The sequence below is a fragment of the Megalops cyprinoides genome, chromosome 6, assembly GCF_013368585.1.
Source record: "Megalops cyprinoides isolate fMegCyp1 chromosome 6, fMegCyp1.pri, whole genome shotgun sequence".
Classification (NCBI taxonomy): domain Eukaryota; kingdom Metazoa; phylum Chordata; class Actinopteri; order Elopiformes; family Megalopidae; genus Megalops; species Megalops cyprinoides.
In genome coordinates, this window is record NC_050588.1 from 28415112 (window position 1) to 28428817 (window position 13706).

The 13706-nt window shown below is 38.9% G+C and overlaps 2 protein-coding genes across 3 annotated transcripts; one reads left to right on the forward strand and one right to left on the reverse strand.

The window, feature by feature from the left end:
- Positions 1-331: 331 nt before the first annotated feature.
- On the reverse strand, positions 332-9021 carry atp6ap1la (ATPase H+ transporting accessory protein 1 like a). Of its 2 annotated transcripts, none has more exons than XM_036531979.1 (7): positions 8854-9021; positions 3809-3849; positions 3335-3417; positions 2757-2998; positions 2329-2379; positions 1757-2000; positions 332-1092 (listed from the first exon to the last, which is right to left on the reverse strand). In XM_036531979.1, exons 1-7 carry the CDS (start codon positions 8952-8954, stop codon positions 856-858), a joined length of 999 nt encoding a protein of 332 aa, XP_036387872.1. In that variant the 5' UTR covers positions 8955-9021; the 3' UTR covers positions 332-855. The 2 variants fall into 2 exon arrangements, with proteins under 2 accessions (XP_036387872.1, XP_036387871.1); XM_036531978.1 differs by having other exon boundaries at positions 3335-3420.
- A 2243-nt stretch (positions 9022-11264) lies between these two features.
- rps23 (ribosomal protein S23) lies at positions 11265-13426 on the forward strand. The gene is made up of 4 exons (XM_036531933.1): positions 11265-11319; positions 12379-12538; positions 12827-12947; positions 13232-13426. Exons 1-4 carry the CDS (start codon positions 11316-11318, stop codon positions 13376-13378), a joined length of 432 nt encoding a protein of 143 aa, XP_036387826.1. The 5' UTR covers positions 11265-11315; the 3' UTR covers positions 13379-13426.
- Positions 13427-13706: the final 280 nt, after the last annotated feature.

Sequence of the window (13706 nt, forward strand, 5' to 3'; positions counted from 1 at the left end):
ACCGTTATTACTGTTATTCTGGTCTCTTGAGTGTATTAATGAAACGACTGACTTCTATGTATCAAGAGACTCTTTTTTCTGTATTTTTCTGTCATTAAAACAATTTCAGAGGCATAGCTAGTCAGAAAACACAGAAAACATAGTAAAAACTCAAACATAATCATAGTTTACAAAACCAGAATCCAGATACAGTATTATTTTCACAAATTTTCATAACACAAGTATTTAAACACCTGTCTTCTGCACTTCTAAAACACCTGAAGATAACAAATGTCCAAATGAATATCAGTGATGAATGAAAAAAAAACATATGTACCTACTGCATATTCTTTAGGGTATATTATGAGGATTAAAATAAAACTTCATCGACTGGTTTCTACCAGTATTTATTTGACTAAACCAACAGTGCAAATTCTGAAGTTACACGCATGGGTGCTAATACTTAATAAGAATTTCCTTTCAATGCATTTCTTTCTTATTCACCTTGTAATTTGCAATGCCTGGTGATCCACCTGGGCATTTTATGTGTGTTTTTAAAATGGTGTATTTGGTAGATGGGGTATCCTTCAATTTCAGCGAGTCTCCAAATCCACTTGATGGTGCCGAGGTGTTGAGTCCGGTAGGAATCTGCTCATCTTAGACAATCACTCCTCGACCACAATGAGGCCAGTGTAGTTGAACAGTCAGCCCCCAGCAGCTTTACTCCGTTTTGTGGAGGGGTCGCATTTGCAGCCAAAATGGGGCCTGCCTGTGGTTTCCACTGGGGGGCCCAGAGGAACCTGCGAACAGTAATTCTCTGAGATTTACTGAACTGTCTCTGTCACTCCATGGGGACGTGGGGTAAGGTGTGGTCTCCTATAAACTGTTCTTGTCTGTGCATTCTGGCTCAGGACTGCGAGGGAAGTAGACGGTGGTCTTGTGCTCTTCGTAGCGGTCAATGTGCTTGAGGTGCACTACCATGTGCAGGGCGTATGCCAGCACCAGCAGCAATATGAGGGAGGTGATCAGGCCCATGAGGATGGCTGGGGTGAAGAAGGTGGCACAATCACTGGCTGAGGCAAATTTGTTCGACTGCACATTGAAGGCCTGGATCTGTGAATGCAAAAGCAAACAACACTTATTTGTAGGAGCTAAAGGTAAGGAGTGACATTCTCCTATGCCAGTTTCAAAGAAATTACATAATCATGCAAATTCACAATGATGAGGGAGAGTAATTTTCAGACTACACTCAGCAGGGGCTAACAGAAAACTCATACCATTCAAAAACAATATGACAGCCCCATACATTCTGCTATGTTTGACAGTACATGCAGACCCCAGGTATTTGTATCCATGCCTTTCACCATGCAAATGTTATATTTGTGGATAGCTCAAGTTATAACATTTTAACCCTAACATATTGGTGACATACTATATATAGAGGTATTTCCATTTATTGTTTGATTATGTATTTGTTTACTTGTTTAGCTTGCAAATTTTTCAATTTAGTGAATATTATGCATAAGTTGACATTGGAATATGAGCTATGAGCACCTATAGAGGCTGCCTCTTCAGACGCAAAATATAAAAGTCAAGATTTGTTGTAATGTTATTGTTTTTGTTATGAAAATTCAAAAAGTCTCAAAAAAAAAATCAAAAAGTCACAAGTCACACTACAGAATAGGAGAAGAGTATCTCTATGTTTTTAGCCACGCTGCATGTAGACAAGGTTACATGAAAAAATGATGATACAGCAGATCAAAACCGCCATGCCTACCTGGAAGTCTGTGAATGTGATGTGCCAGTTTGCAGAACTGTCACTGTGGGAACTGGGTACCAGCAGGGTGTCATATTTCTGAAGGCTGCTGACGTGCTGGCAGTGGTAAGAGTAGGTAGCAGGGGCGTATACGTCTGTGGCATTGAAAGTAGCCTCATGTGTCCAGTTGTAGTGGATGTGAACACTGTCCAGGGTGAACCAGTTTTGGCCTGCTGACTCATAAAATGTGTTCGACATTTGTAGCCTGTTGGCGGGCACAATAGAGAGCATAAGAGTGTTAGTTGATTCTCAACTAAAAGGGCTAAATGCGTCATTCCAACCAGCAGTAATTTGTCCATTCTTTCCATCAGCCCAGGGGTTCTGGGGAATAGGAATGGCTCACCGGCTTTGAATTGTACCCAGTTATAGACGTATATTTCACACTGATGCCTCTTCTCAGTACAACTGCAGTCTGTGTTTAACACTTGCAGTTTTTGCTTTAATTTTTAAATTTTTTAAATAAATGAATTATTTTCAATTTCAGTTTATTTCAATATATTTTCAGAAACAATCTGGAGAATCAGTAAGCCCACCTGATTGTGAGTCCCCTCAGATCTTCCACATCCCCAAACCGTAGAGAGAGCCTGTTGACAAAGTAAAATATTTTCATGACAAGAGGATAACCAACAAAAAATACGAAATTACTTGCAGACTAAACCTGAATCATAAGCTTTGAAATATCTCAAATCCAAACTGGAGGTGATTTAATAATCAATGCTAAATGCACACTAGTGCTCAACAGTGTTCCCATATACAGTATATCATTAAGCTTTTGTACAGATGCTTCTTGATCGGTTTGAATCTGTTTGCAGACTGCAAAATAATATTCATATCATATCATTAATTTGACTTTAAGCATGCCAGATGAGGAAATCACAAACATTCAACAATTCAAAGAATTTCAAAGAAACAGCAAAACAAAATCAGATGAAATTTCATCGACTTGGGTGAGCAGACTCACGTGGCTTTGTCTTTGCTGCAAACTGAGCCTTTGGTGTCCACTGGTGCGTTGGGGCCAAACGCCTTCTCTGTGAGATCCACAAAGGTGTGGTTCTTGTACCTGATTGCCAGCTTTTTGGCCCTGAATAGGATACATGTTTTGCCATTGTAAGCCACATTCATAGGGGAGTATGGAAGAGAGCTGGAAGACTGCAGCAACTTCCGCTTCGTCCTGGGAGGGGAGTGCAGCTGCCATCCATAAGGCTGCAGACGTCAGGGAGAAACAGAAGGAGGGGATGAAATAAAAATGTTATGGAATAACTCATTCCAAAAGAAGTGAAGAACCGCTTTCTTGGGAGCCTTTGTGGGTGCTACCCATTCACAAACACGAAAACAGAAACAGAAAAGCATATAGGCAAAAGCTTTTGTACTCATTTAATCTGCAAATCATAATACAAAAAAAAACAATTCTTGGCATTTGATTTACTAGGAGAATACCGTCTGTTAGGGATTAATTCTGTCTGGTTGGGAGTAAAACCTGTTCTTGTGTACAAGGTCACATCAGTTTTTTTTCCCCCTAGAAAATGCAACACAGTGTACCTGCAGTATTCTTCTGAGTGGGTTTTCAGCCACTGGCAGATATCTCCCCGCTTCTGAGGCACTGTGGCTCTGAAGGGCCACTGCTTCTGAAGGAACAGAAAGGGAAAACACTGTGTGATGCATGATGCATTATGTAAGTTCATCCCCCGGTCGGGAACATGTGAGCACCATTTGCTCTGTTTATCCGCTACACCATATGGATTTGATAAATAAATAAATAAAAACAACATAACTGGAATGGAACAGTTGTTAGCTACCCTTTACAGGCACATTCGGAATGTCAAAATTTGCATGTACATATTTATTTATTTATTTGGTAATAAATGTTCACGACTTTTGTTTCATTGTATTGACCACACTGCTGATCAACAATGCTGTTTTATTCAGGTAAATCCTACAGTGCTTTACACTGCCGACATTTGGCATCCTGTTAGTAGCAGCAATAGCCAACAGAGATTTTGCATCAGAACGTACCATTTTGAACACTGATGGCTTGGTATGGGGGGTCATCCGAGCTGTAAACACAGAAAAAGGAAAGAGAAACTAATTTAGATCAGGAGAAGAAGGATGTGTGTGTGCGAGGGGGACGGGTGGGAGTCACTCTTCCTTGGTGTCATGAAGAAATGACACATATAAATAAACAGCTTTTGCGTTTTAGTGCTGTTTTTACTTCATTTCGTGCTCCAGCTTGCTTTTACCATGTGTTCTTCGGCAGTGAAGGGATTATCCTAAGACACACCGTTTAAACATCTAATCACTGCCATAATGCTGGATGAAATGAGCTTAGCGAAGGAGATTCCAAGACCTGATTAACAGTCTGCTGGATCGGGCACAACACGCCTTCATTGGGCAGCTGCGGGGCTCAGGGCAGCTCGCCGTCTGTCCACCTGACCTGCGGGAGAGGCTGAGGGCTGGCAGACCGGAGCTGTGTCAGTGGAGCAGCAGCGACACACAGAACCAGTGCAGTGGGGGAGTTTGCCCTTGTATAGCGCATCCATCCAGCGCACTGACACCCGCACTATCACACCCTCACATCTGGACGAATGGGTGTGTGACTCAGGAATTCGCCAGTGTCTGTGATGACTGGCATGTACTCCCTCCCGCATAATAATAAACGCAATGTTTTTCTCTGCTGTAATTAGAGAATGATAATAGACATCTGACTCACAAATAGATACAGTAAGTTTTACACAAACTGTTTATGATATGCATGCATTTATGGTGAGGACTGCACTACTTTACTCATTACTCTGTAATGAGGCTATGGGAACAGAAGAACTTACTAGTGGAACACAATATCTGATATTTAATTGCTTTTTCTGTGATAATTTTATAATTACATAACCTGCAAAGATGTATTTATGTGTTTGCGTCATTATAACAATACATTTGGGAGAGAAAAAAAAACAGTTTCCCAGCTCTCTGTTCTTGTTTGGGAGCAGATGCTTTTGTTATGTAATTTACTGTGGCGAAACACTGACTAATCATTTATACGAACGCAAGCATCAGCCTTAATTTGTTATGTGAGCCACACCACAGGTCAACAACCAACTCAAGCAAAACAGACCTTGTGTATGACTGAGCTGATTGGGATGATCTGGAAAAAAAGTCCCTCCCCTCAGTTCTTACGCCAGCTTACAGAGATCAGCTCAACGCTGTGCCGCTGTCATTGGCTGTACCTGGACATGGGGACCCTCCTGCAGGACAGCTGTCATTATATAATCAAAGCAATCCGCTGACCATCCCTCCAGCTCACCTCACACTGTGTATTCGGTGACACTGAAGCAGATTAAAGTGTGTGTCTTTAAAGTTGTTCCTCGGCTCAGCACCCTGGTGTTCCACCAAATTCAAATCTGATGATACAAGATTAAAGTCCGTGATGGCCTAAATGCCTCTACTCCACCCCGTCTGTGCGGGCACCAATGCAGACAGGTTAAATAGCCCAGTGCCCTTGAGGCAATATGTCACCAGCTACCAGTTACAGATTTTCCTTCCCTCTCAAGCTTCTTTCATGACAATCCAATATTCCTAGCTCCCTGAAAACCTACACACATCCACAGGTTTTCTCAGCCGCTAAGAACAAAGGTTGAAAACAGTCATAAAGGTACATTATTTGTGATAATAAGAACCTCTTGTTCAGAACACAGCTTACAATTTTAACACATCTGGAGAGGTACTAAGGTAATTTGAATTAAGTACCTTTCTCAAGGGTACAATAGCAATACCCCATCTGGGAACTGTACCTCGTGCAAGATATTTTACAATGTTTACTACAGCTTCACCACACTGCTGCCCATGTACTTGCATACTGTTAGAATGCAAAGAAATTAACCTAAGTAAAAGACAACATGACCACATAAACCAAAACAATAAAAAATACAATTTAATATGGACAATAAAAAATGGGCAATGAAAAAATTCAATGGACAAAATAATGAAGCAAAGAGAAAAAGGAAAAATGGATTGTAAATGAGTTTGTAAATGATTGTCAATATCTGGATCACTGCAAGTCAGGGTAAATTTTTACCCACTGTTCCTATTAGCTCTTCTTATTGATACACTTTATATACTGATATATATGGTCTAATCTTCCTGCAGCACTCTGACAATATTGTTTATGCTGATTATGGTATGTAACTTCCTGCAATGTATTTCATGATGCTAAAACCCATTTGAAGGGGATTACGAATTTTCAAAATATTATTTTCAGAAATAGAGCACATCAACAATACAGCTTTATTAAAATGAAATAACCCCAAAATGTAATCAGAACTCTTTTTGCAACTATTTTGTCATGTAAGATGCCTCAATATAGTTTTTAAGACAAAACAAAGACTGTGATATTATTGTACTTGATATTAAAGGAAATAGTGGATTCAATCTGAAATAAAAAAAATCTGAGATCCTGCAATTCCTGAGTGAAACCTGGTTCTTTTGACATGCAAAGTATAGCTTCTACCTAATAATATATTGTATACACTCCTGGCATGTGTTGTTGTTGATGCCTAATTGGTTTTAATTGTTTTTAATATACAACAATTGATGAATCACTGCTCAGGTATGTTTTCATTTTGCAGTTAAAATAAGTTCAGTCTTGGTGCTTGTATTATTTCCATGTTTCTAATGAGGGATTTTGATTCATTTTACCAAACATTTAGTATAGCAAAAATGTTTATTCAATTCAATTGGATATTTATACACATATAGTGTGGAAATATTATCAGAATTCAAAGAGTTAAAGACTGCATAAGGACTATATGGCTTATGTCTTAAAATAATTCAAACAGGGGCACAATGAATGCACATTTATATTGCATGAACACATTCACACACAGTCAGCATCATTCTCCCATGGATCACTGTTACATAATTGAACAAGAACCAAGACGCATCCCACCATGTTTTTCTCTCACCCTAGCTCCAGGATGAATCTTACTGGAGAGGGGAAACCAGTTGTTTAAACTTGATCAGCTCATTTTCTGTCACACCATAGATCTCTGTTAACATTGTACTTGAGACTTACACTTAATTACTTTAACATTAAATAGATTTCGTATAACTGAGGCAATAAATAACCCCAGAGTCCTGTGATACCATGAAAAATGTCAAAACTTGAGGGATGCATATTTTAGGGGATTTCATTATTTTTGGCTTCAAGGCACCACCTACTGGTAATCTGAGTAATGGCAATCTGCCATCTTGTTTTTGCCCCTGAATTCTTAACCCATTTTTTTTTTCCTGAGATTTCATTCATTGAAATCTAGGAGTAAATGTAATGGCTGTCCCACTAGAGCTGAATACCTGTAGTAGGCTACATTAATATGCATAAATTAAATGAAAAACTCCTGGCAATTTTTTTGCAAAGAGTACGCTGGCAGAGTATTGTATGTTGTGAATTTTTAGGCATAATGGCTCATATTTTCCTGCTGTGTGATTCATAATGTTTGAACATAGGTTTTTTATTTCTCATTACATTATATATTGCAGTGTTCATTTAAAAGGTGCTGATGAGATGCCGCGAAAAAAAAAACAGTAATTTCCTGCTAAATATGCATAGAAAATGCCCTCAATATCATGAATACGGCTCTAGTCTAATAATGGTGAATTTAGGGATTTGTCCATTTTTTCAGGCCTAATGTGACTTTAATAAGACAGGAGAAATGAACGGGAGTGAATGTGAACAAGACACAGACCAAAAAAGAACAGTTCAAGGCCAAGTTCACTCTCCTCTACTACTCCAATGTATGATCAAACTGCATGCCATTACTGTGGGGTATTTTCAACTTTACAAGTATCAGAATACTACTTTTACACTAGTGAAAGGTAGCAATCATTGTATTTTTGAAAATATATCCTATAATTAATTTAGAAACAAACAGTATTTGTATCTGCTAATGCAAAAATTATTTTATGCGTTTGTGCACTTCAAGAAAATGTGGGAAATTTAACTGTAACTGAAACAGTCTGCAGAATGTATTGAATTATTTTCAGAAATACATTTCACATGGTATAGTACATGTTGTAATGAATTTACACCAAAACCTGGATACATAGTGTTAAATAAGACCTCCAAATGAGATTATTCATAACAATATAACTATATATATAAAAAATATATAGAATTTTTAATTGGTCAACCTTCTACAAATGTTAATTTTATAGAATGCTAAGCTGTTTTAATGTATGAAATCTAGATTTGCATGGATACTGTAGAGCCAAGGAAAGAAGTCGCATACACATCTCTATTTCATTTAAGTAAAATATACAATAATATATTCCTATTTCCATGACAGAAAGAGCATGCAAACACATGCTAAGCACATTTAAATATAATGTATTTCAAAATCATCAAAGAAATGTAAACCTTCAATACAGGCCCAATTTATCAACCACATTAACATTAACTCTCAAATGATAAATTTAAGAACAGCAATGATATTCTCTGTTCAGCTCCAATAATTTTTACTTCTGTTCTATATCTACCATTTAACAGCTGAAAAGATACAATTAGTTCATCATCTCAGAATCAATGAAAAAAAAAACAGTGTTGTGACTAAAATCACAAGGGTTTCAATTCCTATAGTACATTACATGTAAGAAAGACCTGGGAGACCACAGAGAACAAGACCCCAGCTCAGCACAATCCTGACTTTCATCCCTTCCTATTTCTGTAGCACATATATGGATTTGCACTGTAAACTGATTCCTACAGACCAACACTGATGGATTTTCTCTTGTGTTTCATTGACAGAGCCTCGTTCAAATTCATCGCAGAGTTTCAGCTCAACTACAAGGAAGAAACAGCATCAGATGATCACAATTCACTTCAGTGATCAAGGCTGACCAATGGAAGCGAGCCAGGGTTTTTTACAGCTTCAAAAAATCATTTTTCAACTATACTTTCTTTTTCTTGTTTGTTTACTGAGGTCTGTGACACGCATTGAAAGACCCACATTGCACATCATCCACACAGCATCCCTCTCTCATTCCCACGCAGAGTTCAAAATTGCTCCACTTACCTGTTCTCCACTATAGCAGGCACTTGATCATAGGACGATGAAAGCTGCAGAAAAAGAAAAAATAATAACGTAAAAAACAAAAACAGCTTGTGTTTTGCCATGGAGACGACCAGATGAGACTGCCACAGATGAAGACTGCTTCATAATCTGCTTTGATAACACAGCCGAAACCTGAGCACACTGATTGACAACCACAGCAGCCAATGGAGAGAGAGGGGGAAGATAATCATGTGTCACAGACACACCCACTCCCTCGCTCTCTGTCTCTCTCTCTCTCTCTCTCTCGCTCTCTGTCGCGCTCATACACGCACACACACACACACATAAAATACACAGAGCTATTGGCAGACTAGAAATATACCCTATCTTACTCAATTTAACCTCACTCCTCAGACCCCAGTTTTAACCAATACATATATCAAAATAATTAGCAAACCACGGAACATTCAAGGTCAGTGTAATGCAAGCATTTGCCATTTTAAGAGAGAGAACAAAACCCCCGATAACGTGACCTAGATTTACACTGAGCCGCCTCAATAATTGAAATTAATTCACAAGAGAGATGTGTGTTATCTGCAGAAAAGCCCTGCAGCCGAACAAGATTGTCTAATGAAGCAGAATGTGCGTGTGACGAAACAGACGTAGCAAACCTAAGGAATTACATCCTTATTCCCCTGAAGGCTGATCACAGCTTTTCTATGGACCCAATCTGTGTCTTCCATAAATTTATGCCACACTGCCAAAACGACCCCTCCTCCCACTCATAGTTTTTACAACTGAAGAACACTGAATATTACTCACTGTAAAATATGACAGATTAGACTATTTTATGAATAGCGTGAATTGGAAATTGTTCAACAGAGACTTCACAGTTCTGCTAATCAGATTTTTCCGACTTGTCACTGAATGAAAGGTTTGTGCTATTTAGATTAACAAAGAAAATGCCCTTCACGGGCAATTCTATAGCACAAAATTATTACAACAATGTTATTTTATGACACTTTGTTTTAAGAGCAATGACTTGTTTCAAATGTTATTTTGTTAAATTTTATTAGTTATGTGGCAAATATTTAAAATATTTGTTTGTACATCTTATTATAAAATTAATACTGCACACAAGTCTCCGCACAGAAATGTCACAAAAATACAAAAAAAAAAAAAAAAAAAACGCTGGCTGAAATAAAAATAAATACGGGCTGTATGTAAGTGGGCGAAACTAATATTAGAGTTCCATCCCATCTGTAAAGTGCTGCGTTTTAAGTTTTTAGCCTTTGGCGTGGCATAGTTCACAGACGAATTAAAGGAGATAAGAGTAATCTTTGCAGGATGACGGGCGACAGTGATGTGAGCATTACGGAAATGGAAACACTTCAGGGCTGTTCATCAGCAGATGTGCTGGCGGCAGTTACGCATCAATGCTTCTAGTCTGCAAAAGAATTTATCGACGGGACCGCGCTACTCAAGAGATTATGGTAATCTTAAATACTATACACCATATCCTATTGCAATGAAATGGGGATTAAACAATAAACTACGTAACTAGATACTACTGCCAGTGATTTACACAGCCACCACTTTGAGATGAACAAAAATAATATGGTATCCCCACCTTAAGACTCATAATCGGTTCAACGTTAATTAAACACTTAAGTGACAGGTGACACTTAAATTATGAACCTCCATAGCCCCATGTCAAGATGGGGAGTGACCTGGAATGAGAATGATTACAAGTAATCTAGACCCATTAAACAGCCTCAGTGACGTCTTGGGTTATGCTTCATTATCTGTTTAATTGTGGCCTGTCAACTACTGAAGCTAGTTGGCTATATAATAGTCTGTTTAAATCTATAGGTTTATTTTCATACATACAATACATGGAACCGTTGTTCTCAGACATGGCGAGTTTAGTTTATGTCAGTCATCTAGCTGGCCAGCTAAGGCCATTTGCATTTTCTTACTGGACAACTACTCCCACTGAAAATACAGGACTTCAACATACTTGTAGAATAATAATACTGAATATAAAATACTGAGATCAATAAATCTGGTCGTTATGATACAATTTATTAACTGCCTGTTATGTTCACGGTACTGTTTATACGGTCGCGCACAAAATAATAATCACCGATGGAAGCACACTTCTTTTATCGCACTTCAACGTGGGAGAGAACACGTTCATTACACCTCTTTTCTATTCAGGCGCATTAAAGGACATCCTATATGCGAAAATATGGGGTGTGGCATAGGCGTTTAAATACACAATGTAATCCTAGTGTGACGCTTGATGTTGCTTATACGCGTTTTTCTTATGAAATTAATAACTACAGCAAAACACGATGCATCAAAAAAAAGAAAGGCTACAGACAGGCACTTTCAGGTCGCATCCTTTGGGTCCTCAGATGAGACATTGTCGCGGGGACCGCTGGGATCTTCCTTTCCTACTAGGGCTCTGAGACGGAAACATGGGTATGTTCCTTTTCAGTGATAAATAACTCTTAATTCAACATCCTTACCTCCCAAACACATTATCAAGTGATTTGTAAGTGTATTATGATTACTGTTCACACAAAATCACTCGAAAAACGAGTCACTATATAGATTTTGGGTGTTTGGAGTAAAAGTAGCGAATTAGCTAGCTAGCTGAGAAGAAACGTGGAGAGCGGCCATGCAGCCTGGTAGTGTGCCCAGCCAACTGCTTTCGGCCCAGCGGTCTTTGTTGTTAATATTACGGTGTACAGCTGTGTAACAGATTTCATTTGTGTTTATTTAAAAGATTTGGTGCATGCGGGTTGTATTAAGATCCGCAATTACAGTGTAAGTGGTTCACTAGTTGTAGGTATTAGCTAGCGACTAGCTAGCTCGAGAAGGGATGTCGTTTGCGCCGAACTCGCCAATATTCTGCTTAATTTTAACATAACTAGCTGGCATGTGTTTAGATTATCAGTAATTTTCGGCGTTACTGGTTTGTTTCCTCAAACTGAAACGAGGTAGGAAGAGGTTTGATTATCAGGCAGGTTCACAAATATTTGACGTGGATCTTATTTCCTAAATACGGCGTAGTAGTCTCCTTTCAAGTTACTCGCTCAGACTATAATTTGTTAATTTCGGGTCAAAAATGTCTTTTTACTGAATATCAGTGGAAAGAGCTGTCACAGAATGTCGTCTGTAATTCAATTAATTCAAAGGTTCCATGGATATAGGACAGCGACTGTGATAGCAAAGGAGTTTTGCCATTAAAATGCCGTCTGTAATAATTTGGGTTAAAGACGTCCTGTGCTGTCTTACCGTTATGCAAGATATAACATTTTCTAATACACAACCTGCCAACTTATTATTTTGGGTCTGCTTTTCCAGACCAGGGGTTAAGTAATAAAAAAATAAAAAAAGGTGTGCTCCCTCAAGAAATGATCCATTCAAGGCAAGAGAGCAGGTCTACTGGTAGTTGGTGGTAATCATGTAACCTTAATTGTGGTTGTATGGTCATAACTTTTGATTATTTGTTACTGAACACTACGTATTCCACAGGCAAGTGTCGTGGACTGCGTACAGCCAGAAAGCTCCGCAACCATCGCCGTGAGCAGAAATGGCATGATAAGCAGTACAAGAAGGCTCACTTGGGCACTGCCCTGAAGGCTAATCCCTTTGGAGGAGCTTCCCACGCCAAAGGAATTGTCCTTGAGAAAGTGTAAGTAAAATTCACCTTTATTGTTAATCTCATACTCAAGCGCATATGCTTTTAAATCGAGGGAATGTACAAAATGCCTGTGATGTGGTTGTGCTATGACTTGAGCGGTTGGCCTTGCAGTGTCTGACGAACCAGTGAAGCAGTTTTGAATTTTGTCTTGTACTCTACCTCACTTGTAATATCTTTGGATAAAAGTCTGCCAAATGAATAAATGGAAATGTAATTGTGGATGCAATTTGGTTGTAATTTTTTTATCTTCCTGATCTCCTTCTTTCTCTCTCCCTGTAGAGGTGTTGAGGCTAAGCAGCCTAACTCTGCCATCAGAAAGTGTGTCAGAGTCCAGCTGATCAAGAACGGCAAGAAGATCACGGCCTTCGTCCCCAATGACGGCTGTTTGAACTTTATTGAGGTCAGTCCTCCAGTGCTTAGAATAACAAGAAGCCAGAGATGCTACATATTTGGTGGTTTGTTTTGGATAGAATATTAGAGTTGGGTAGCTGTTCATTTGCAGAAGAATAAGTTTTCACTGTAGTTTGCTTTTTGTTACTACTTTACTCCATGTTGGTAGTTTGTACATTTCCTGTGCAGCAGTGTTGCCTTTAAGTGAGCTTTTGCTGTGAAAGCTCTGTCTAAATTAAACACTTGAACGGTTTCTTTCAGTCATTCATTATGTGCCTGCATCTGTCTTTACAGGAGAACGATGAAGTTCTGGTGGCAGGATTTGGTCGTAAGGGCCACGCCGTCGGTGATATTCCCGGTGTGCGTTTCAAGGTGGTCAAAGTGGCAAATGTGTCCCTCCTGGCCCTCTACAAAGGCAAGAAGGAGAGACCCAGATCATAAACTGTACAGACCTGGACATCATTAAAGCAATTTTTTCAGATCCGTGAATTTGTGTATTGTGTGTCTCTGCTTTGGTATTTTGACTTCCATATGAAACTTTTGTAACGAATTGAGTTGGGTGGTGTAATTTGACATCATTCTAAGATATGAGGTGGGGAAACATTCAGGCCTGTGTAGTCATCACTGAAATATTTGCAGAGCCATAATTGATTGCTCATAGATAAGAGAAATTGGGGTGCTGTTAGTGTTCAGAATATAGTTAGTGTGTTGCATCGTGAGAATCCTGGATCCGTTAGTATGTGACTTTGCAAGCTTGATATCCATGAAA

Excerpts from the sequence above, each read along its gene's own strand:
- atp6ap1la (XM_036531978.1), bottom strand. The coding sequence starts at position 8,954 with ATGGCAAAACACAAGCTGTTTTTGTTTTTTACGTTATTATTTTTTCTT. Across the intron at positions 2,999-3,334 it reads CACTCAGAAGAATACTGCAG|CCTTATGGATGGCAGCTGCA; the intron begins GTACACTGTGTT and ends TGACGTCTGCAG. Across the intron at positions 2,380-2,756 it reads TGCAGCAAAGACAAAGCCAC|GCTCTCTCTACGGTTTGGGG; the intron begins GTGAGTCTGCTC and ends CTTTGTCAACAG.
- rps23 (XM_036531933.1), top strand. Across the intron at positions 12,539-12,826 it reads GGAATTGTCCTTGAGAAAGT|AGGTGTTGAGGCTAAGCAGC; the intron begins GTAAGTAAAATT and ends CTCTCCCTGTAG. Across the intron at positions 12,948-13,231 it reads GCTGTTTGAACTTTATTGAG|GAGAACGATGAAGTTCTGGT; the intron begins GTCAGTCCTCCA and ends CTGTCTTTACAG.